Source organism: Heloderma suspectum, chromosome Z (genome assembly GCF_057233095.1).
Source record: "Heloderma suspectum isolate Gila_16-S chromosome Z, 16-S_ref, whole genome shotgun sequence".
Classification (NCBI taxonomy): Eukaryota; Metazoa; Chordata; class Lepidosauria; order Squamata; family Helodermatidae; genus Heloderma; species Heloderma suspectum.
In genome coordinates, this window is record NC_139476.1 from 9,453,954 (window position 1) to 9,478,216 (window position 24,263).

Sequence of the window (24,263 nt, forward strand, 5' to 3'; positions counted from 1 at the left end):
AAAAGTTTCTGGCTTTAATTCTATAGTAGTCTTTAATATTCTTTAAGCTAAAGACTGTATTCGTTTCCAGAATGTTTTAGCTTTTTTACAAGTCCACCATAAATGATAAAACATTCCCTCTTGATCTTCACATTTCCAACATTTTCCAGAAACACCTTTATGCATTTTAGACAATTTAGATGGTGACATATACCATCTATACATCATCTTATAAAAATTCTCTTTAAGACTTGTACATAAAGTAAATCTTAAATCTTTTCCTCACATACTTCCCCACTCTTCCACTGATATATTATGACCAACATTTTGTGCCCATTTTATCATACAATCTTTTACTTGTTCATCCTCTGTCTCATACCTTAACAGTAATTTATACAGTTTAGCAATAACATGTTCATCATTTGTACACAGCGCTGTTTCAAACTCAGATTCTGTTTGTTCAAACCTACAGTTTTTCTCATCTATTTTAAACCTTTCTTTAATTTGCAAATATGAAAACCATTGACATACATGGCCTTCTTCCAATAAGTTTTCCCTTGATTTTAACTTATATTCCCCTTGTGACAGTTCCAGTAAATCATTATATCTTATCCATTTATGCACACTATCAAATTCTCTTCTATGCATTGCTTCTTGTGAAGATATCCAATGTGGTATTTTTTGATAGAGCCTTAATTTATATTTATTCCAAATTCTTAATACAGCCCTTCTTATATAATGATTATTAAAATCTACATTCACTTTTGTTTTATCATACCACAAATAACCATGCCACCCATATCTCAATTCATGTCCTTCTAGTTCTAAAAGTCTTTTATTTTTCAACGTCATCCATTCCTTCATCCACATCAAGCAACAGGCAGAAAAATAGGTTTTAAAATCTGGTAATCCCAAGCCACCTCTTTCCTTTGCATCTTGTAAAAATTTTATTTTAACTCTTGGTTTTTTTGCTTGCCATATAAACTTCATTATATCTCTCTGCCACTGCTTAAAAGGTAAATCCAATGCAATAATGGGTATCATTTGAAACAAAAATAACATTCTAGGTAATACATTCATTTTGATTGTTGCAATTCTTCCCAAAAGTGATAGTTGAAATTTCCCCCATTTTAATAGGTGTATAATTTAATTTAATAGGTGTATAAAGTGTATAATTTCATTCCACACTTTAACATAGTTATTTTGAAAAAGCATACAATTCATATTTGTCAAAAAAACTCCCAAATATTTTACTTTCTTTTCAATTTGAAGCCAGTCTTATCCATCAACTTTTTTTTTCTTGAACATTTATATTCTTTGTTAAAATTTTTGTTTTCTGTTTATTAACCTTGAACCCTGCCACTGCTCCAAATTCTTTTAATTTTTTCATTAAAATTTCAATTCCCTTTAAAGGTTCTTCCGACATAAACACCACGTCATCTGCAAAGGCCCTCATCTTTATTACATCTTTATTACATCTTTATTATATCTTTATTACATCTTTATTCCTGTAATTCGATCATCTTCGAATTACATTCGTGGCCACACACTTGTGGGGTGCCACAGGGTTCCATCCTCTCCCCGATGCTATTTAACATCCATGTGAAGCTGCTGGGGGCTATCATCAGGAGGTTTGGGGTGCGGTGTCATCAATATGTGGATGACACGCAGCTCTACCTCTCGTTCAAATCTTCACCAGGGTTGGCCGTAGAATCCCTGTCCAAATGTCTGGAGACGGTGAGTGGCTGGATGGGGAGGAACAAGCTGAAGCTGAACCCTGACAAGACCGAGGTACTTTTGGTGGGAGACAAGAGGAGGCTGGGGGATGTTGACCTGGTGTTGAATGGGGTACGGCTACCCTTGAAAGACCAGGTCTGCAGCCTGGGGGTCATTTTGGACTCCCAGCTGTCCATGGAGGCTCAGGTGTCAGCTGTGAGCCGGACAGCGCTGTATCAACTCCATCTGATACGGCGGCTGCGCCCCTTCCTTCCCGACCATCTGCTCCCATTGGTAGTACATGCCCTGGTCTCCTCTCGTTTAGACTACTGTAATGCGCTCTACGTGGGGTTACCCTTGAAGACAGTTCGGAAGCTGCAGCTGGTACAGAACGTGGCGGCTTGCCTGATTAAAGGCAGCCGCCGGCGAGATCACATCACTCCAGTGCTGAAGGAGTTGCACTGGTTACCAGTTGTTTTCCGGGCCAAATTCAAGGTGTTGGTTTTGACCTTTAAAACCCTATATGGCTCCGGCCCAGCCTATCTTAAGGAGCGCCTCCAGCAACACCAGACAGACCACTTAACAAGATCAGCCTCGGATGGCCTTCTCTCTGTCCCGTCAGCCAGGACAGCTAGACTGGTGGGGACGTGGGAGAGGGCCTTTTCTGTGGTGGCCCCCACTCTGTGGAACTCCCTTCCTAGGGAACTCCGCCATGCCCCCTCTTTAATGAGCTTCGGCCGTGCATTAAAAACGTGGTTGTTCAGGCAGGCATTTGGGGTGGGTTAGGGTATTTTAGAAAATGTTTTTATTGTAGAATTTTATTGTTTTAAACTGTTTTATTGTACGCTGTACATCGCCCAGAGTGGCTGGGTGACCAGCCAGATGGGCGATTAATAAATTTAATAATAATAATAATAATAATCTTATCTTATATCTCTGTTCAGTAGTTCTAAAACCAATATAAACAATAGCAGTGACAATGGCCAATCTTGTCGTGTTCCTCTTTGTATCTCATAAGGTTTAGTCAAATGCCCATTTATAATTTGAGCCTTTTGATCGGTATATACTGATTTCACTCATTTTATAAAGTTTTCTCCAAAGTCCAGTTCTTCTAAAGTCTTAATTAAAAATTTCCAGTTGAGATTATCAAATGATTTCTCTGCATCTAAAAAAATCAGAGCTGCTTTTTTTTGGGGGGGGGGGTGTTTTTCCAAATATTCCACCACATTCAAGACCGTTCTTACATTATCTCTCATCTGTTTCCTTGGTAAGAAACCACTTCGGTCCTCATATACAAACTCCTGCAATACTTCCTTGGAGCCTTTCTGCCAAAATTGTTGCAAATATCTTATTGTCATTGTTTAATAATGAGATTGGTCTGTAGTTTTTTGTCGAGGTTAAATCCTGTCCTTCTCTAGGTATTAATGTTATATATGCTGTTTTCCATGTTTCCAGTTATCTCCCCCTTTTCTAAAATACTGTTCATCATATTTTTCAATGGTTGTAAAATTTCTTCTTCTTATAATATAATCCTGATATTCCATCTGGTCCCGGAGTTTTTCCCAATTTTTTTTTTTTAAATTGCTTCCACCATTTCATTTACTGTTATTAGGCCATTCATGTTCCTTAGTAATTTTTGGTAAATTTTGTTTATGAATATATTTATCCGTTAATTTTGGGGAGAGATGTGCCATGAGTTTTTCATTGTTTCTGTAAACCCCTTTTTGTGTGCGTGGGAGACTGTTTATATTATATTACTTATTTACATTTCTATACTGCCCAATAGCCAAAGCTCTCTATAAGTAGGCAAGTTAGCAATGCACACTAGCAACATTTGAACATTCTCCAATTGCAAAAGTAGGGACAGTGATGTACCAGGGACTGGCAGCATCCCACCTCACCTCAAAAATTGGGCTTATTCCTGGTAAAACTGGAACATTTGGTTTGATGATTGGCTGAGTGAGTGAAAGGGCGGTGACGTGTCTATAATATAAACTATGTGCTTTGCTTGAGAGAGTCAGATGAGAGACAGGGATATGATTTGATGGGGTTAGGATTTTAGGATTGAGAATTGAGAGAGCCTGTGAGGATTTGTGAAGTGATTGAGAGTGTGAGCTGGAGTATGGTGCATGAGAGAACATACATTAATAGTACCATTAAGAGTTGCTTATTTACTGTTCAACAACGTATTTGCTATAGTTAATAAAGTTTATTTGTTTAACCAAATCCTACACCCTCTGCTCGGGGCTATGTAAGGGGAAGGCATAAAGGGAACAAGGTTATGAGTACAGTCTGTGTGTCCTCGCAGATAGAGGACTGAGCAAAGGGTTGGGCCCGAGTCTCCAAGGTCCTGGTGGCAGCAAAACCCGGTGTGTGAGAGAGAAGGTGGTTCCTGCTGGGGGTAAGAAAGGCCTTAGAGATGGGGAGTTCTTACTAGGAGAAGGCAGGAACGCCCCAGGTGTTCAACAGGTGGCTCTTTTTGCTTGGCACGCTCTCATCACAGATGTCTCTGGCGTGATCTCCTGTTTTCTGGAGAGAGCAGGACGGTGAGATTTCTACACTACTTTTAGCCCAACACCAACTGGCCTTTAAGAATGTAGGTGCCGTTGTGATGGGAAAGGAGTTAGGAAAGGAACCACAACAGGGTATGGAGAAAAGGCTCCTCAGACACCCTGATAACTAAGGACCCATAACATGCCTTCACTGACCAAGTCACCCTCTCTCTCCACCTGACCTACCTCACAGGGTTCTTGTGAGGATACAATTAGGGTTGCAGGGGAGAGCCATAGAAACTGCCCTGATCTCATTGGTGTGAGGTGGTGGTGGTGGTGGTGGTGAGCTAACCATTTGCACTTCTGAGAAAATCCCTTTCTCCCTCCCCAGACTCCGGCACTCGCTTTATCGATTCCGATTCCGATCCGGAAGAGGGCATAGAGCTGCATATTGAAGGAGCCCTGCAGGCCAGCTTAGATCTGCGAGGCAGCGAGACCAGTGGTGAAGAGGGGACCCCTTCCGCAGACGAGGCCAGCGAAGAGGGAACCTTGAGCCGCACGTGCAGTGCTGGCCAGTCAGACTCCGAGGAAGCCTCGCCCCTGCAGCAGGGCCCAACCCAGGCGGAAGGCTGCTATGACGCAGAACAGGATGCCGTCTTCAGGAGAGAGGGTGACGGGGAGGATGGTGCAAGGCTGGCAGGCTTCAATACCAACCAGTCCAATAACTCACTTTTTTTGCACCTGCCACTTGGCTACAAAATGTTTGAGTAATAACAGTTTTCTTGGCCTTCAAAATGAGATTGTGCCACAAGGAGCCTAGGGAGCTGGAATATGTAACAACTGCCAGCGAAGAGATTATACTCATGGGCCACTTCATTTAAGTCCTCCTCCTCCAGGCTCTTTTAAAGCAGATCCGGTAACCCTTTCGCCTGTCTTTAAATTCTCTGCAAGACTGAAATGACATGGAGAAAGGGCAGAATGTGGCATGTGATTTCATTGCTGTTCATCTCCTTGCCGAGGGCTATTTGGGAAGACCTCTTTGCAGCATCTCAGAGGTTTTAAAAGAACAGCCATGGGTGCAAACAGGTCATCTTTTTAAGTGCAGAGTGCTGGTGTCCAATCCAGTACAGTTTTGCTCACTATGGTTCTGGGTGTCTTCCCCAAAACAATATAGAAAAATAAACCATCTTTTTTTTATCTTTTTTTTTTTAAACAAGAACAAAGCAGAAATCTTTTTTCATTTCTTACTTTAAACGCGTGGGTTAGTTTTATTTTGAAACAATATTCAGCCACTTCAGATATGCTGTTTTAAAACCAGGGTACAAAAATATTGTTTGGTGGGAAGATTTGCTGGATTACTGGGTACTTGAAGGCTGTAATCCACACTTTCCTCCAATCAAGTTCCACTGAAGATTTACAACTAAGAACTGTAAAATATGCTTTTTTCTTTTGGCAACTTATCAGGGAGGGGAATAGTTTTTCTGTTGCACAGCTCCACCGCTCCCCAAGAAAATGTACATTTTTGAAGCTAGAAATATAGTAAGGAAAAGTCAGAGAAAGTACAGATTTATGTGGCTTATCCTCAGGAGAGTCAACTGAGGGCTGAACTGAATCTCAGCTGTTGTTCTAGCTTAGGATTCAAATGTTAAAGAGGTCATCGAAGATCCAGCAGAAATGCAGCCCTGGGCATAGCAGAAGGACCTTCTTAATCATGCTTAATAATGCTAGAACCATTTTTAGTGTCAGGGAAGGGCTGTCTTTGCCGCAAGGGCTTAACATAATTGCTGGATGATCTTTTAAGAGGCTATTGTATGCAAAAGGATTCTATTTTTTTGGCTAAGCTTGGCAGATTAGTATTTATCTTTGAGGAATGAAACCAGTGCAAGAATTCTTGCCTTATGGAGAAGGCCAGAATGGTACCTTACAACTGAATGTTTTGTTTTTGTAAAGGGTGGATGGGAAAAGAAGGGAATGAGTTGGAGTGCAAGACTTAATCCTCTGCCTTTAATATTTGTATATAACATATCCTGCCGATTTCTGAGCAAGCCTGTTGTGACGGCATATTACTTTTTCACTTTTACATGGCTGTACCCATGATCCTGTACTCAAGAGGATTTTTTTAAACAGCTGTATAATAAAATAAATGTATACTATGAGTGAGATGTGTCAAACTCCCCCCACATGCACACACAAAACACTGAGAACTGTGTTTAGTGACACATGATTAGTTCACATGAAGCCTCAAAGTACATGCAGCACAGGGCTAGGCAGCCTAATGTCTCCAGATGTTTTGGGCTATAACGCCCATAAACCTTGGCCATTACCCATGTGGGTTCGGTCTGATGAGAATTCTAGTCCCAAACATCTGGACAGCGCCAGGCTCCCTACCCCGCCCAAGGGGGCTAGCAATTCCAGCACCTGTGAAATTGTTTTTTCCTTTCAATCCTCTCAGCTGCTTCTTGACTCAGAGAGAAATGAGGGCACTGCACCATCCTAGTTTCTTTTGACCTATTTGATTTAAAGAATGGGGTCATTCTTTCATGGGATCAGAGGGGAAGTGGATAGGTGGTATAGAGAAAGGAAGGGGATTCGCTGCAGGGGTCACTGAGGAAGCTAAAACTAGTTTTCTGCACCTTTTCCAGCTCCACAATGCCCTTTTTAAGATGGAGTGACCAGACCTGTACAGGGATGGATGTGCCATAGAGTTGTACGAGGGCATTACAATACACCATGACCTCACGATCACTTTCCTGGTCACATCACTGCCCATTCACCAAGGCATCTCGGCTTTGAAACACATGGGCTTAAGCCCAGAATTACAGCAGGAAACGTACTATGTTAACACAGAAGCCAAAAGCGCAAACTCTCGCAAGGGTCAGCCCTGGTTAGTCCTTGGATGGGAGACCGCCTGGGAATCAGGCTTCCTGCATTGAGCAGGGGGTTTGACTTGATCATCTTGTAGGCCCCTTCCAGCCCTGTGATTCTGTGAACATTCTTTTCAGGAAATGCTAGTTATCTTTTTTACCAGCCTCCCCCAACCTGATGCCTTCTAGATGTGTCGGGTTTCAACACCCATCAACCTCTGCCAGCTTGGCCAACGGTCGGCATTGTCATCTAGCAATATCTGAAGGGGCAGAGGTACTCCACTCCTGTCTTGAGCAACCAAGGAAGAGAGAAAAACAGTTAGTTCTAATGTTTTATTTTTTAAAAAAAATCACATTAAGACAGAGTGTGGAAGCTGCTTTCTAGAGAGCTTCAGCCAAGGCAGGATTTTTCAGCAACAACCTGGCAATGACCAGCATGATGAAGCAGGCAAGGACGACACTTTCAGGCATCCGGAAAAGCCTTTTCAGAGACGTTATTACAACGGCACTCTCTTAAGGTATATACACAGAGCAAGAGCATGTTACCGTTCGAGGCCTCTCCAAATATCCCCATCCAGACTCAGAGAATAAAAGGCTCTCTATTCTTCAAATGCCCACCCACCATAAATCAGATGAAGTTCCTGAAGCGCAAAGTCAATAGCTGCTTCCAGCCAGTCCAGCTGTGTAAATTGATGGATCCGAAGCAGTCTGTTCTGAAAAATCAACAGGGCGTTTACTGTGGCACCGTTGAGTCTGGATTCCCTTAGCAACTGCTTTGATCAAGAGGTCAAGTTTGTGTGGTTCACAGCATCAAGCACGCACACACTCAGGAACATCCCTCCGATGTGGGCTTTCTTCAGAGAGAAAGAGAGAGACCAAAAAAGTGGTGCTCCTATTGTAATTGGCATGAAGGCAGTCTCCACTGTAAGGCACAAGGCGCTTCAGCCAAGCTACAAGGGAAGAGCAGCAGCAGCACCAGCTTGTATACAATTCAAACTTAGTAAATAGCTGTTTATTAGCAATGAAGAATTGAGACAGCTCTAAATAAGCTTGCTCTCCTTATACCAGGGGTGCCAAACCTCAGGCCCGTGGGCCAAATCTCACCCACTTGAGGTCTCAATTCAGCCCTCTGGGGTTCCCCCGAGAGCCCCATCGATTTCCCCCTGACTGTCAACTGTTTGGTGACTTCCCACCTTTTGCAGTTTTCCCCCCATTCAAAAAGTTGAAATGCTTCTCCTAAGGCTTCATTACAGGCAGTAAGAGCTTCAAGATAGAATATGCCAGCCTTTTTTGCTCCACCCCTTCCTCCTTTGGCCCCGGCCACCGCTGGAATGCAGCCCCCAAGAGCTTCTCCGAAATGGAACTTGGGCTGAAAGAGGTTTACACACATGTGCGTGCTGTGAAGGTTTGAGGCCTACAGAGGCAAAGAGAAACAAGGCCAAGCTTAGAGGCCTGGAGCTTTTGTTGTTGTTGGGAGGGGATATCCCTTGGAGGAGGAGTTTCATTTCCCCAGCTAAGTTTCAGTTTCATTTCCCCAGTTAAGTTTCATTCAGGTTTGAGGCAGTGATTTTGGTTTTGAGGGTGAAGGGTATATTTATTTATTCATTTCATTTCATTTCTATACCGCCCAATAGCCGAAGCTCTCTGGGCAGTTCACAAAAAAGGGTATAGAGTGAGAGAGCCAGTCAGAACAGAGTTGAGGAGACCAGAGCCTGAAGACTGAGCAGGAAAAAGCAGCCTGGAGAAGTCTAAGTACAGCCAGGGTAAAGGAACTTGCATTTTACAACTTTTATTTTCTCTTAATGCCTTTTGTATCACTCAGCTCTATTGTATAAATACCATTGGTTGCAATTTGCATGCTTTAATTTACCAGTAAACTGTTGTGGTTAAACCCTGTGTCTAGAGTGTCAGTCACCCCACGCCTACAGCCTAAACCCCACGTTACTGGGAAGGGGAAGTTTAAAAGAAGGAAGGTGGGACTCTTAAGGAGGCAAGAAGAGACCCTTAATGAGTTGCTCAGGGGCTCCAGGTGATAAGGAGTCCCCTGACATATGCACATAAGATTCTACTACATTTCCTTTCCATCCCTATAATCTAAAACAGCTTTCTTCAATGTGGTGCCCTCCAGATGTGTTGGACTACAATGCCCATCATCCCTTGCCAACATGCCCCTGGGGCATGCTGGCTGGGGTTGATGGCAACGGTGGCCCAACGTATCTAGGGGTGCCAGGCTAGGGGAGGCTGAATCTGAAACGTGATGACGGCACACAATTCATGCCAGGCCAAGCTCTTCCTCCCACAACCAACCCTGTTTCCCCTGCTCCTTGAGACAAACTACTGCTCTCCAACAGGGCTAGGTGCAGGCTGTGCGGGCATGATGGCTACAGCACCGGGCTTCAAGAATCTGCAAGTTCATTAAGAGAAAAAATTGAGCTTCTATTCCTTGTGGAAAGAAGAAAGTGACAAGGCAACAGCAAAAGGCGGCTCAAGGCCTGGAGACCCCCAAAATGGGTGGAGAATGGGGGCTCTCCAGACTACAACCCCCATCGTGCCTGGCCACTGGGTCTATCCTGATGCGAGCTGAAGTCCAACAGCAACTGCAGGGGCTGGAGGGCCACCCCCCGAAAAGGCTTCCCCTCAATTTCCTGCCACACAATGGAAGTGGTAGTAAAGAACAGCTCTGTTGATTCATCAGTTTTCTCAATCAGAAGAACTCCACTGAGTTCTTTACTGCCTGTAATGAGTTCTCCAGTCTATCTAATCTGGATAGACTGGAGAGCTGGGCAGAAAACAACAGAATGGCATTTAATAGGGACAAATGCCAAGTTCTGCACCTAGGAAAAAGAAACCAAATGCACAGTTACAAGATGGGGGATACGTGGCTCAACCACACTACGAGCGAGAAGGATCTTGGAATTGTTGTCGATCACAAGCTGAATATGAGCCAACAATGTGATGTGGCTGCAAAAAAGGCCAATGCTCTTTTGGGCTGCATTCATAGAAGCATCGCTTCCAAATCCCGGGAAGTACTAGTTCCCCTCTACTCAGCACTGGTTAGGCCTCATCTGGAGTACTGTGTCCAGTTCTGGGCACCTCACTTTAAGAAGGATGCAGACAAACTGGAGAGGGTTCAGAGGAGGGCAACAAAGATGATCAGGGGACTGGAAACAAAGCCCTATGAAGAGAGACTGAAAGAACTGGGCATGTTTAGCCTTGAGAAGAGAAGACTGAGGGGAGATATGATAGCACTCTTCAAGTACTTGAAAGGTTGTCACAGAGAAGAAGGCCGGGATCTCTTCTTGATCATCCCAGAGTGCAGGACACGGAATAATGGGCTCAAGTGACAGGAAGCCAGATTCCGGCTGAACATCAGGAAAAACGTCCTGTCAGAGCAATACAACAATGGAACCAATTCCCTAGGGAGGCGGTGGGCTCTCCCACACTGGAGGCCTTCAAGACGAGGCTGGACAGCCATTTGTCGGGGATGCTCTGACTTGGATTCCTGCATTGAGCAGGGAGTTGGACTCGATGGCCTTGTAGGCCCCTTCCAACCCTACTATTCTATGATTCTATGAGTCACAATATTCCCGCCTCCTCACCCGATCAAATCATCCAAAGGGGGGGGGGGTGCGGAAAAGAAAAGAAAGTCTGTGCTGCCTTGGAGGTCTTACGATAACTAGGAAGAGATTCTGAAGTACCGCATGAAACACCTATTGTACCAGCCTGTAGGTGATATAGCGTCCGGCTGTCTCACTGGGCCGAATGATCTTCACCACCTGGAGAAGCGATAAATGCACAAAAAGAAAACAACACTCAAAGGTGAAGAGGTCAGCCTACAGAACTGACAGAAGCTGATACACGGACAAGAGCCAAGGACTTCTTTACAAGCCCTTGGCCACCAGTTTCTATAGCTTTTAGAAAAACAAAGGAATACGTTCTAGCCACACAAGCAGAACAGAACCTCCACATTCAGAAGTATAACCAGTAACATCAAAACACTCCAACCATCCCTATTTATTTAGCAGAAGCAGCACTTATATTCTGGGACGGGTCCCAGATAAATCACTACCACAATTTGTCTTGTTTTTACTTGGTTGGGGGAACATGGGGGATGCCTTTTAAAAATGCTGTTAGTATGAAATGATGGGGAATTATCCCTTTCTCTCCCCAGGGTTTCTTTAACTCTGAGTGGGAAGGGGGTGGAGACCTCTTGTCTCCAGCACACACCCATTTAAAGTCATGCTTTATGATCTGCACCGGCTTCCAGTCTGTTTCCAGGCCCAATTCAAGTGCTGGTATTAACCTACAAAGCCCTAAACAGTTTGGGACAGGTTATCTGAAGGATCATTCCATATATACATGCCTGGACTCCAAGATCAACTTCAGAGGACATTCTCTGGGTGTGCCCACCGAATTAAGTCTGGCAGGTAGCTATTAAAGAGAGGGCTTTTTCAGTGGTGGCACCTGAATTGTAGACCGCCCTCCCCAGAGACGCTTTCCTGGTGCCTACATTGTAGTCTTTTTTGGTGCCAGGCAAAGACTTTTTTATTTCCAAGGCTTTTTAGTCCTTTCGTCTTAAAATTGTGTTAGTGCATTTTTAGACCTTTTCACAGCTGCTGGCTTTTACTTTGGTTTTATTCTGCTTTAAACTTAAGGTTTTTATATGCTTTTTTATTATGTTATTGCATTGTATGGTTTCAGCTTTTACTTTGTGACCTGTCCAAAGAGCTTTGACTACTGGGTGGTACTGAAATGTTATTACATTTCAATACCACCCAAACAAACTCACATGAACACCAAGGCACATGGAGTCTGCCAGGTCACATTTCAGTGGGGCTCCTTCTGAATAATTATGATAATTATAATTCTAAACATAATTAGAATAATTATGTTTTTTCATACTGCATCTTTATTGTGGAGAAGAAAAGTCCTGCACTACTGCTGAAGAAGCAAAAACAGTAGATGGAGCTGTATTGGCCCCAGGCCTGTAACCAACTCGCCTGTATTTTTAGAGGGGCCTAGAGGTCCATAATGCTTTGCTTTGGTTCATTATTAAGTGCAATTTCCTTGCTAGTGGGCCTCTGAGCTTGTGAGATGAGTCAAAGATTGATATCGCTGCCTCAGCACATTCCATGCTAATGAGCTCTGAATCTTACCAGGCCTAGGATGCGCCTGAGAAGTGAGGCTCTGTTTACAGGTGTCTGTGCTGGGAAAGTTCTGATTGTTTTCCCTCTGCACAAGTACTGTTAGCCTATGATGGGAATGAACGCTAATTAATGCTTGCTGCTGCCATGCTGCCTCACTGCTGACATGTATGGTATAAGACCCATTGTACCCCATGGCTCTGGGTTCAGAGAAGCTGTCTCATCTAACCACTGGGTACACCTGTGTACTGTAAGTACTCAATAAAGTCTCCTGTAAGTACTCAATAAAGCCTCAATAAAGGCTCCTGTGTGCTGTAAGTACTCAATAAAGGCTCAATCAAGCCTCAGTAAAGGCTCCTGTAAGTACTCAATAAAGGCTCCTTGTAAGCAAGCCTGGGTCTGGCTTATTATCTCGGCACCTCCAAACCTTAGCAGCCCACAGCTGGGGCATTCAGGAGCACAGCACCCAGCAATGTGAAGCGTGGAACCACAGCAGCGGCTGTCAGTATGAGACAATAAGCCATGTTCTTGGTTTCTTTTACAAAGTGCTGGAGGGCTAGGGTGGACACTCACAAAAGTGGGACGCACCTTTCTGGCCCACCTATTCCCGCCTCCTCCCCCACCTCCCTGTAAGTGGCCAGACAGATGCTTCTAAGAACCCCACAGGCAAGTGGCAGCCCTCTCTATCCTCGGCTTGAAATTGGTCCGGTCCTCATTAAAAGACAGAAGAAAGGGACTGTCCCTGTTTTGAAAGGGACAGCTGGAAGTAGCATAAGGTGAGCAAGATCAGTCTAAAGGTCCATCTTCCTCAGCACCTTACCCTACACAGTGGCTAACCAGATGCCTCTGGGAAGTCCAAAGGAGGGCAGGAAGGAAGCATCCCCTTCCCTGCCTATCCCCAGCATCTGGCATCCCCAGTGCCGTGCTTTATAGTCCCTGATAGCCTTACCCTTCATGGCTCTGTCTAATCCCTTTGACCCAAGATATCAACCTGGAGGCCCCCCCACATATCTCCATGCCTTACCTGGCCACGCTTGATTCCAAAGTACCGAGCCACAGGGTCCCCAGCCTGGATTCTGGGGAGCTGGTTTTCTCTCAACTTGCTGGTGACAGAAGTTAAGGGATCATGACACACAAACAGGACAGACTCGTTCTCTTCTACATGCAAGAAGAGACTGGGCAAGTCACAGGGCAATCCAGGGAGACACTGGCCACATCTAAGTCCCCCTCAAGTCAACAGAGCTGGTTCAGTACTTTCACCGCAATACTAGACACGCTGGCTGGGGCATACAGGGAGTTGTTGGACTTTTCCTTTCTAGACATGCATAGGGTTGCACTGTCAGTGCAGCAGTTGAATTGTTTAGGATTGTCACTAACCATTTACGGGATCCTTGGATTTTATCATTTTTAGCTGCTTCAAATTTTTGCATGCTTTAATTTCTAAATTTGTAAGTTGCCTTGAGGCTTTTTTTGAGAGAGGGAGCATCTAAGAAATTTAATAATTAAATACTAATTTACTCCGAAGTCCTGAGGGGGCTCGCTCCCATGTAAACTAAGATTGCAGCTTTAAAGCCCCGCTGAATAGGTCAACACTCATCATTTAGGCTGTACTCCTATACACCAGGGGTGCAAAACCTCTTCCAGCTTGAGGGGCGAATCCCATTTTGGAGAAGTTCTTGGGGACCACATTCCAGTGGTGTCCGGGGCTGAAGGCAAAAGGGGAGCGGCCGAAATTGCCAAACGTATCAGCGTAGTTAAGCTTAAAGCTCTTCCTGCTTCCTTCCTCTTCCTGCCTCTTCCTGCCAGGAGAGGCATTTCAACCTTTCAGAATGGTTGGGGGAAGCAACACAAAAGCTGGGGGAACCATGAAACGATCGGTCGCTGGGGGAAAGGCGGTGAGGCCATTTGGGGAACCCCTGAGGTGGCCTCACGGCTTAAGGTTCTGCACCCCTGCTGACCCTAGAAGTAAGTCCCACTAGACTAAGGGGGATACACTTCTGAGTAGACGTGTATGGGAGCGCACTGTCACCTGCTAAATGCTGGGTGAATCTGAGCTGAACAAGGAGATACCATGTTTGACTCAAGACTGGACAATACAGTCTGCCTCTGGTATCTGAATGGTAACGGCTCGTTCACGCACCTAAATCAACACACACACATGCACACTCGCAGGAGCTGAGCCTTTGACTCGGCCACCGTCAGCATCTGTCCCTCCATCCAGAGCAAGCAGAAGACAACAGCAGACACTGGATGCAAGAAGTTTAAGGAAAAGGATACTATCGGGCCAGTAATTCTGTCACCTCTTCTTTGGTCATGACAACATGTTCAGGAACTAGCTGTAGAGAAAAAGAAAGAAGGGGACGTGAGCACAAACAGGGCTTGGAAATAACTAGTTGTCCCTTAACACAGTAATATACAAAGCTGCCACCACCCAAGTCAGACCACTGGCCCACTGAGCCCTGTATTGTCTCCTCTGACTTAGCAGCTCTCCCGGAATTCAAACAGGGGTCTTCTCAGCCCTGCGAGTCGAAAACTTTTTAAGTTGGAGTGAACCTATGACCAACACCATCCTAGGACCAACAACTTCTAAGGTCAGGATTATAAATACAAAACCACCATGCATTTTATTATTTTGCAAATTACAAGTATTAAGACTTAACCAAATAGCATGGGCATTTATTTTCCATGTCGTGGAGAAACACTGGCCCTTTCTTTCTGAAAAATTCTGAGCACTTCAGTCTTCAAGGAAGCAATCTTGCTTAACATCCTTACATGTGTAAAGAGAGCCAAAAAGAAGTGCCTGCAGCCCAACCTCTGTATATTTACTCAGAAGTAAGCCTACTGTGTTCAGTGGGCCTTACTCCCCTACCCTAGTTGATGTTTAGGATTGCAGCCTTATTTATTTATTTACTTACTTACTCACAACATTTGCTTACCACTCCACATCTCAACAGATTCTGGACCGGTAAACAAGAAGGGATAAAAGAACGAAAGATTAAGAAGAATGAAACATGGTATTAAGATTATTCTTTAAAAAACAGTGCCAATAAAACCGAGGCTGGTTAACCAAGGAAGGCTTCCTGGAAAAGAGCTGTTTTCAGGAGGCGCCGAAAACAATGTAGTGTTGGTGCCTGCCAGACCTCCAGAGGCAGAGAGTTCCACTGGACAGGAGCCACCACACTGAAGGCTATTCTCCTGGTGGACTCCAGTCGGGCCATAGGTCCATGTGGAGCCACCAGGAGTATGCCCTCTGATGACCTCAGTGATCACAATTGCTTCCCCCATCTCAAAGCAATGTAAATTCTGTAACGCATAAGGTATGATGGATTATGTCCCTTGGTAAATTCTACATGTAGTTAGATTTAAAAAATGAAAGTCAACCCACCCAGCCAGAACATAAGTTTGATTTTGTTTTGGAGTTCCTTTCCTTCCCTCCTCACCTCATGTTCAGTGATGTTGATCAGCAGTTCCTGTTGAAGGAATTGTTCGAGGATGTACTTGGGTGCCATGTCTACCAGAGACTGAGAGACAGAAGAGGCATAAACTCAGCAGGCTGGGCATACTCAGCAAGAGGGGGAAATGACAGAAAGTTCAAGACATTGTAATACTCAAAAGAGTTTCCAACAGCGAGATATGAGCAACTAAAAAAAGCAAGCGTTTCCAATTCTGTAATCCATACATTTAAATTCACACACGCAAAAGCGGTACAATGAACCTCAGAGCTGTACAGAACTTGCACTGTTTTGGCTTGGCTATCCATGCACTTTTAGGCGTATCTTTTTTAGCATCGACAATGGCGAGAAACTTGTTATAATCTTTCAAAGTTGAGATTCTCAGGAAGCAGACAACTGGGACTGACATCACATCTGCACTTCAGGCAGGCTGGGAACTGGAAAGGAGATCTCTTCCCATTGGATGAGGCAAAGTTTCTCATTTGCAAGCCCTGCCTATCAGAGCAAACAGGAGGAGTAACCTGCAGTGGGACACCCTCTTACACCAGTGGTTGATTACTGCCCACCAAACATTTATGGCCAGAACTGCCGATTCTCTCTCTCTCTCTCTCTCTCTCTCTCTCTCTGCACTCTCTACATTCTACTCTCTTCAGCCCACAAAGAGTTGGGTACCTGCTTGGCTGATGGGGTCATGCCCTGTTGCACCACAATGAGGGCCCGGGTGATGTTTTCTTCTTGCATTCGCTGGCAGTACATCTTGATAGTCTTAATGCCAACCTTTGGTTCCTCTGCAAGGGAGTTAAATATGTAGGAAGCAGACAAGTCACCATGAAGAAGTACCCATGCCTGCTCAGTCTGACACACATTGTCAAGTTAGAATCCCAGCCCTCATTTTTTAAATAAAATACCAAGTTCCTAGCCCTCATCATGCCCCTCAGAAATTGAAAGTACAAGCAAGCATGATCTCCAATAGCTGGAAGCAGAGTAGCTGTATTGTTGCCTCTCCCCAGGACTAGCAAGAACGGAAGGAGGGTTGGGCCAAATCTATTGGGTCAACTGACTGTCAAATATCATCTATTGTCTGAAAATAAGAGCCAGGTTTTGCTTGGGTAATTAGCATAAGTAGCAAACCTTCTGATGATTATCTTTTTTGTAGTTCTTAAAAAACCCTGTCCACTGTTTGACAAGTAATTTTAAAGCATTAATAGATTTGACACTCAGGTCAATTACAAATAAACAAACAAACCAATTATAGATCTGTTAATAGGAAACAACCTGATGAATGACATTTTTATCCCACCCTTCCCTGAAGGACCTCAAGGTAGCTTACACAGTCCTTCCCCCATTTTTATCTTCACAATAAGCCTGTAGGGTGATGGTCCATGATTGACCCATCACCTTTGTGAGATTCATGGGCAAGTGAGGATATGAACTTGGGACTCCCTGATTACAGTCCATTAGGGAGCAGCATTTCCCACCAATGCCTGCTTTGGAAATACCTGCAATCATAGAACTGGAAGAGATCTCAAAGGTCATCTAGTCAACCGCAAGCTGAGGGAAATCCTCTGCTACAGTACCCCTGACAGATGGCTGTCCAGCCTTAAAAACTTTTCAGAGGCCATCTGGTCCACTGTCAAATAGCTCATACTTTTAGAAAAGCTTTGCTATGCTGCTAGGTTTATCCTTGCCTGCTGCAGGGTTCTTCCTGGCCTTGCTAACAGATGACACCATGATGGCTTTTAAAAAAAGATAAGCTGCCATCTGCACAGTGGCACTCATTGAATATCTGACATTTGAGTGAACAAAAAGTAGGTAGTCAATTAACAGAATTTCACTATTCAGTTGACTGGAATACAGAAGAAGTTACACAACAGAAATTACAGATTTCTTTAATTTATGAACAGGTGGCAGAATTCAGCTAGCAAAAAGGACTGGAGATGAGATGGAGGAGGCAATGCTAAGTAGAGCTGTGCACAAACGGCCTCTCAAAATTCTCCAGCCTATTTGTTGGCAGAGAATTTGGGGGGACAATTTCACTGAATTTCTCCTAGGGGAGAAGAAATTCTCCAACAGTTTCTCATGGATAGGGCTCACTACTGGCAGGGGTTGTAGCACACTTCCTTTCTTTTTTCCTGAGGGTTTTTGGTTTCTTGCATTGCTTCCATAGGTGCCAACAGCATCAACCATGTTGAGGCTTCCACTCTTCTGAGGCAGAATTTTGGTGGTATTTTTGAGCTTACATAATCACCGCGAGGTGGCTGAGGGTGCTGTGTTTGTTTTCTCTCTCTATTACATATCTTTCCATTGCTCTGCAACCTCCCAGGCCACCTGCGCTTTCTGAACTAAAAAAGCCCCATGCGAGGAATCGCCCTCGATGGCTTTAATTGAAGTGCAGGAAGCCAAGGAGGCTACAGGCTCCCAGAGAGATTATTGAATGATGACAGACAAGGCACTCATGCACACTCCTCAGCCACCTCATAAGTAAGGTAAGCACAAGAACCCCAAACCCTACCCATGAGAATTTCTCTGAAATTTCTCCTCCTTTGAATTTCTTTTTGAAAGCAATTTCTTTTCTATCAAATTGAATGACAAAGGCCGAAAAATACGTGGGAGAAATTTTCGGCACAGCACTAATGCTGGATTTCAAAGGGAAGACAGGCCCCTGAAGCACCAAATAGGCAATACAAGAACAGAAGAGAGGACAGAAAAAGGGGACAAGACTGTTACTACTGATTTGCTTAGAAAGACAGATAGCTAAGAGAAAGGAGGAAGAACTGGTTGATGGGGATGATCAAATCTCGGTTCTATTTTGTCTACTCTGGTCACCTGGGAAAAAGACAAACATCTGATCAGTGGGGTCATCATTGTGCGCCACCAACACAGTGAGGTCAGTACGCCGGGGCCGTCCTTCACTGGGTTTGTCACCAAACTGGGCTTTGAACTCCTCCAGGGTCTGGTCCAACTCGTCCTGGGTCACCAGGTAACCTCGATCATGACAGAGCTGGAGTATTGTTGTTTGTTTAAAAAAGAAAAAGAAAAAGGAAGAGGTTCATTTATTTACAAGGCATCCTAACAGTTAACAAGCTTCAAAAATCAAACTCTCCTCTTGTGTGAGTGAACAAGTTTTACAAGACCGTGATGTTGACGATGTAGTAAGGGGGTGGGCAGAGCAAGCAGTGGATGCTGTAAATAGGTGAAAGTGTTAATTTCAAATTGGGATATGTTCATTTTAAGAAGGTACACAGATGTTCAAATGCAGCCTTCCCCAACCTGCCTCCAGACGTGTTGAACTACAGCTCTCAGGATCCCCAACCAGCAGTTGCAGACCAACGTATCTGGAGGGCAACAGGTTGGGGAAAGCTGTTGTAAAAGATGAGGGGTGACTTTCTCAGCAACTTAAAACTTTCACTTTAGGGAGGAGAGAATTTGTTTCTAGCCCTCCTACAACTCATCACTCCTCCAGTTCTTGCTGTTTTTTAATGTCCTGAAATCCATATTTCCCTGCAAAACACTCTCTTTCCAATAACCTCTCTTTCTATCATACTGCACCCCAGAATCCTTTCACCAATTCACCCCATCCAAGATGTGCTCCTCTGTCATGCCCACTTGCTCTATTAATTTGACTTGTTTCTTTATTCCTTTCTTTATTTAAATAATGTATACAATGATTTTATTGCAAACAATGCTGGGGAACAACAACTGCACGGGAATCTTCATGCCCAGATTGTGGGATTCCTGGAGGCTGATGCCATGTGAACTAGGATGTGGGACTAGATGGAGCCACTTGGACTAATCCAGCAGGACTCTTTTTTCTTTAAGGGATGAATTCATAGTGTAGCTATTAACCCTGACAAGCTAAGAATAAAACCTCTGTGTTCAGGTCAGTTTCTGGGGGATGTCATGTTTGAAGGGTTCCTGGAGATATTTGGTTGGCCACCATGGTGCTGGACTACATGGGTCTGTAGGGTCTAATCCAGCAAGGCAAAATATAGAGGGCTGTTGCCTTCATGCCCTGCGTGTGGTTTGTTTTTTGAAGCACCTTTGCCAGCCACATTAAGGAACAGGGCGCTCGGCTAGCTGGACCCACCTTTGCCAGATCAAGCAGGGCTTCTCTTATACATGTGTGTGCAACACTGGCCTCATTCAGACACAACAATCAAACATAGCTTATTGTTACAGAAAAACTGCAGAGTGCCTTGGGCTCACGTGCTCTCTGCCTGCTCCTCTGGCATCGCTGGCAGAGGAGTTTGGAAGCTTTTGCTTTTCATTTTAGACTAACCGCAGCTAACCATCACATCCAGAACCCAAGCAAGCTGTAGCTTTAATTATGGTTTGTTGAAACAAGCCAGCTTCATGTACTGTGGCTTGAAGCTGGCTTGTTTCAATTAACCATAGTTAAGATTAACCACATTTTAGAGTTTGGATGCCATGCAGTTAATTTAGATTAGAAGCAAAAACTTCCATACTCCTCCTAGCAGACACACCGGAAGAGGAGAGGGGAGTGCACAAACTGAGGCTCATGCACATGACAACAAAGCATCATTTGTCATTACGTTCAGGCCAGGGCACTATGTCAGCACACTGTGTCAGCACATACACAATGCAAGGTGGGATTATTATTATTAATAAAATGTAATTCCTTACAAACTTTTATTTTAATGAGTTATTCTTTCCCCAAAATAGCTAACCAATTGGTTTTGCTTGTAATTAGCTTAAGTATTAAACCTATTAATGCTGGAGGGAGCATTACACACGGTCTAGAAAGCCATAGGATTTTTTGGTTTCTGGGAACCGAGATCGGAGCCAGGGCTCTGACATCAGTTCCAAGAAACCATGCTCCCCGCCCCCTCATAGCTGGCATGGTTCTCTCCGCACTGGTTATATCTCCGCACTCAGAAACAGAGTGCGGATCCAGGGAAAAGGGAAAAGGGGGCAGTCTGGGGAGCAGGGAGGTGACCATGGAAGCTGCGTTACGCCTCTCCTGCTCTGAAGCCCTCTGGCTAGAGAGGTAATGTAGCAGAAATCAGAGTCAGAGAGACCACAGAGTGAAGGAAAATGAGTACTTCTTTATTTAACACGCGGGCTTAAGGCTGGAATCACTTCCAAAGAGCCGGAAGCCCCGAGGCATAGCCACACATTACTTTTATAGAGATGATGACACGCAAGCGACCCTTTCTCCCACCCCCTCTCCTTTGGTTTTACAGTTGGTACAGTTGTTTATAGTACAGGAAATGGGCCATAGGACATTCTGTCTTGGGAACAAGGATACAGTCTTGCAGTAAGCAAAAAGGCAAAATCATGACTGTGTTGTGCAATTCGGCTTGCTGACAGGGGAAGTCTCTACACTGCTGTTCCTGCCAAACTATGCTAGCTCAGCAAGAACATGAGACCACTTAGTCTGACCCCCAACATGGCTGCTATAGTAAAATCATTTGTCTAGCCAGGAATGCAGGGCGACCAGAGAATGGAGGCAAGGATCACCTCCGTGCTCTGGCTGCCCTGCATTGGATAGTCCTCAGCCTCCAAGTTCAGAGGCTGACGACTATCTCCATAGGACTGTGCCCTTAAAGATGTATTTCCTTGTGACATGTGTATCCCGCCTTTCCTACAGGGAGCCCAAGGTGGCGCTCATGACCTTCCTCCTCTCCATTTCATCCCCACAGCAACCCTGTGGGGTAGATGAGGCTGAGAACCAGTGACCAGCCCACAGTCACCCAGGCAGAGTCAAGCAGGGACTTGAACCCAGGTCTCCTCAGTTCTAGACCCACACTCTAACTACTACACCACACTGGCTCTCATTTATATTTATTTATTTAAAACATTTGCATCCCACCCTATATCATTAAGATCTCAGGGCTGCATATTCTATGTAATAAATTTTTAAAAATCACACACACACACACACACATATATGTTGTGGGCTAGGGTTTTTTAGAGCAGTGTTGTTTTGTTCAGTTGATTATGTAAATTCGTTGTGTTTCCTGTTATTAGTATTGTACACCACCTAGAGTGGCTGGGTAGCCAGCCAGATGGGTGGCTAATAAATCTAATAAATAAATAAATAAATTTTAAAAACACACAACCTATGATTTGGGACCTCCTGACTCACTCGAGGCAGAGGAGAACTCCCCTCATTCTCAGGGTATCTCCGCGTGACCTGTGAGCTGCCCAGGGCTCCCTGGTGCTCTAAGCTACCTGGGGAGATGAGAAGGGGGCGTGTGCGAAAGGCGCTTAAAGGTGAAAGGGGCTAAAAACTGAAAATGAGTTTTTTAAAAAGGGATTAAAAAGGGCTTTAAAATGATAGGGGCTAAAAACAGAAAATAATTTTGAAAAAGGGATTAAAAAGGGCTTTAAAATGATAGGGGCTAAAAACAGAAAATAATTTTTAAAAGGGATTAAAAAGGGATTAAAAATCCCGCCACCAAAAGGAAGAGCCCAGCAGTAGCCTTCGAGCGCAGCAGGCCTGACTTCCTCCCTTTGTACCTGCACAACAACCCTGTGAGATAGGCCCCCTGCCCCCCTTGCCCCCTGCCCCCCTTGCCCCCTGCCCCCCTTGCCCCCTGCCCCCCTGCCCCTCCTGCCCCGACCTGCATGATGGTCTTCCGGATCTTCCAGAGCCGGTAGGTCTCCTCCTCGTCGTCCATGGCAGCCACAAGCCCGATGCACATACTGCGCAGGCGCACAGGCGGCCTCCGGTGATGACGAACGACACACGCGCCCTCGCCTCGCCTCATACGCATGCGCACAAAGAGGCCGTTCTCCCCGCTCCCACCCCGATCGTCGTACTGCGCGCGCGCGCGCGCGCATTCCCCTTCGGCTGGAGAGACAAGTTGGGAAGAAGAAACAAAGGACGCTCGCGCGCGCAGGGCGACGCTACGCGCAGGCGCAGTATAAGGACGCCCACGCCCGCCGGGCCGCTCTTTCTCGCTTCTCCGGCGTGGCAATGCGCAGGCGCCGACGTTTCCGGGTTTACTAATATCACTATGGCGACGGGGAAACCGTAGAGATACGAAAGAGTTAGACTAATTGGAGGGGTCGCCGCCTTACGTCTGCGCAGCAAGAACGACGAAGAGTCTTGTGAGACCTTAAAGACGAACACGTTTATTGTGGCATCAGCTTTCGTGGACACGCAATCATTCTGACCCAGTGTGTGGCTGCTGTAAAGAAGGCGAACTCCATGCTAGGCATAACTAGGAAGGAATAGAGAATAAAACTGCCAATATCATACTGCCCTTATAAAAATCTAATTAATCAGTTACTTTTATACTCCATAATTCCTTGTTCACAAATCTTAATTCCCAGGTCACCGTTGACACATCAAGTTTCATTTCAGACATGTTGAGAGGGGAATTATGTGGAACCTCCATGTTGAGGGGCGGTGTACCTCTGTGAAGGGCCATTGCCTTCATAGTCCTTCAACTGTTGTTTGTCTCCAGCACTTGGAATTGAGAGAGAGAGAGAGACGGAGACTGCCTTTGAACGTGGAAGGTCCATTTAAATTAATGGCTAATAGCCATCGATAAACCTATTGCACATGAATTTATAACAGCATAAGAAGAGCCCTGCTAATTCAACCCAAGGGTCCAATCTAGTCCAGTATCCTATTTCGTACAGTGTCCTGCTAATATCATACTGCCCTCATACAAATCTATGGTGTGACCACACGTGGAACACTGTGTGTTGTTGTTGTTGTTCAGTCGTTCAGTCGTGTCCGACTCTTCGTGACCCCATGGACCATAGCACGCCAGGCCTTCCTGCCCTCCGCTCTCTCCCGGAGCGTGCTCAAGTCCATATTCATTGCATCCGTGATGCTATCCAGCCATCTCATCCTCTGCCGCCCCCTTCTCCTGTTGCCTTCAGTCTTTCCCAGCGGAATACTGTGTGCAGTTCCTAAAAAAAAAGGATATCTACAATATCCTAAAAAAGGATATCATAGAGGGGGAAAAAGTGCAGGAAAGGGCAACTGAAATGATCAAGGGGCTGGAGCTACTCACCTATGAGGGAAGGTTACAACAGCTGGGATTGTTTAGCCTGGAAAAAAGGAGGTGACATGATAGAGGGGTACAAAATTGTGCATGGCATGGAACGTGTGGATAGGGAGACATTTATCCCCCTCTCACGTAATACTAGAACCTAGTGGGGTCATCCCTTGAAGCTGATTGGTGGGAGATTCAGGACAGGTAAAAGAAAGGACTTCTTCACACACCTCATAGTTAAACTATGGAACTCACTTCCACAAGATGTCGTGATGGCCACCAATTTGGATGGCTTTAAAAGGGGGTTGGACAAATTCCTGGAGGAAAAGGCTATCAATGGCTACTAGTCTTGATGGCTATATGCTACCTGCAGTACCAGAGGGAGTGTGCCTATGTATGCCAGTTGCTGGGGAACATGGGCGGGAGGGTGCTGTTGCGCTCATGCCCTGCTTGAGAGTTCCTGGTCGACAGCTGGTTGGCCACTGTGTGAGCAGGATCCTGGACTAGACGGACCCTGGGTCTGATCCAGCAGGGCTCTTGTGAAGGATTGTTGGTCTCACCCCAACAGCCCTGTAAGGTAGGCCAGGCCCAACTTGGCCACAGGTTACCCCAAAGTTCACCCAGTAGCTCCCTTCCCAGG

The 24,263-nt window shown here is 45.1% G+C and overlaps 2 protein-coding genes across 27 annotated transcripts in view; one reads left to right on the forward strand and one right to left on the reverse strand.

Annotated features, from left to right (window-relative positions):
* Window positions 1–6,343, forward strand: part of ARHGAP45 (Rho GTPase activating protein 45) — a 73,775-nt gene extending 67,432 nt beyond the window's left edge. For all 4 annotated transcript variants that reach the window (XM_084825476.1, XM_084825478.1, XM_084825475.1 and 1 more), the window contains one exon: window positions 4,579–6,343. In XM_084825476.1, the coding sequence (XP_084681602.1) occupies window positions 4,579–4,958 (380 nt within the window). In that variant the 3' untranslated portion in view covers window positions 4,959–6,343. The remainder of the gene's footprint in view (window positions 1–4,578) is intronic.
* Window positions 6,344–7,370: 1,027 nt separating this feature from the next.
* Window positions 7,371–22,306, reverse strand: POLR2E (RNA polymerase II, I and III subunit E). Of its 23 annotated transcripts, none has more exons than XM_084825481.1 (8): window positions 22,235–22,306; window positions 18,474–18,648; window positions 16,320–16,435; window positions 15,636–15,716; window positions 14,473–14,531; window positions 13,220–13,298; window positions 10,775–10,827; window positions 7,371–7,759 (listed from the first exon to the last, which is right to left on the reverse strand). In XM_084825481.1, the coding sequence occupies exons 1-8, from the start codon at window positions 22,289–22,291 to the stop codon at window positions 7,651–7,653; spliced, it is 729 nt and encodes a 242-aa protein (XP_084681607.1). In that variant the 5' UTR covers window positions 22,292–22,306; the 3' UTR covers window positions 7,371–7,650. The 23 variants fall into 23 exon arrangements, with proteins under 23 accessions (XP_084681607.1, XP_084681608.1, XP_084681612.1 ...); XM_084825482.1 differs by having other exon boundaries at window positions 7,371–7,764; XM_084825486.1 differs by having other exon boundaries at window positions 7,371–7,905.
* Window positions 22,307–24,263: the final 1,957 nt, after the last annotated feature.

Coding starts and splice junctions, on each gene's coding strand:
- POLR2E (XM_084825479.1), bottom strand. CDS start 22,291: ATGGACGACGAGGAGGAGACCTACCGGCTCTGGAAGATCCGGAAGACC. Junction 18,649..22,234: donor TCCGGAAGACCATCATGCAG/GTCGGGGCAGGA, acceptor ACAATACTCCAG/CTCTGTCATGATCGAGGTTA. Junction 10,828..13,219: donor TTGGAATCAAGCGTGGCCAG/GTAAGGCATGGA, acceptor TCGCTTCTCCAG/GTGGTGAAGATCATTCGGCC.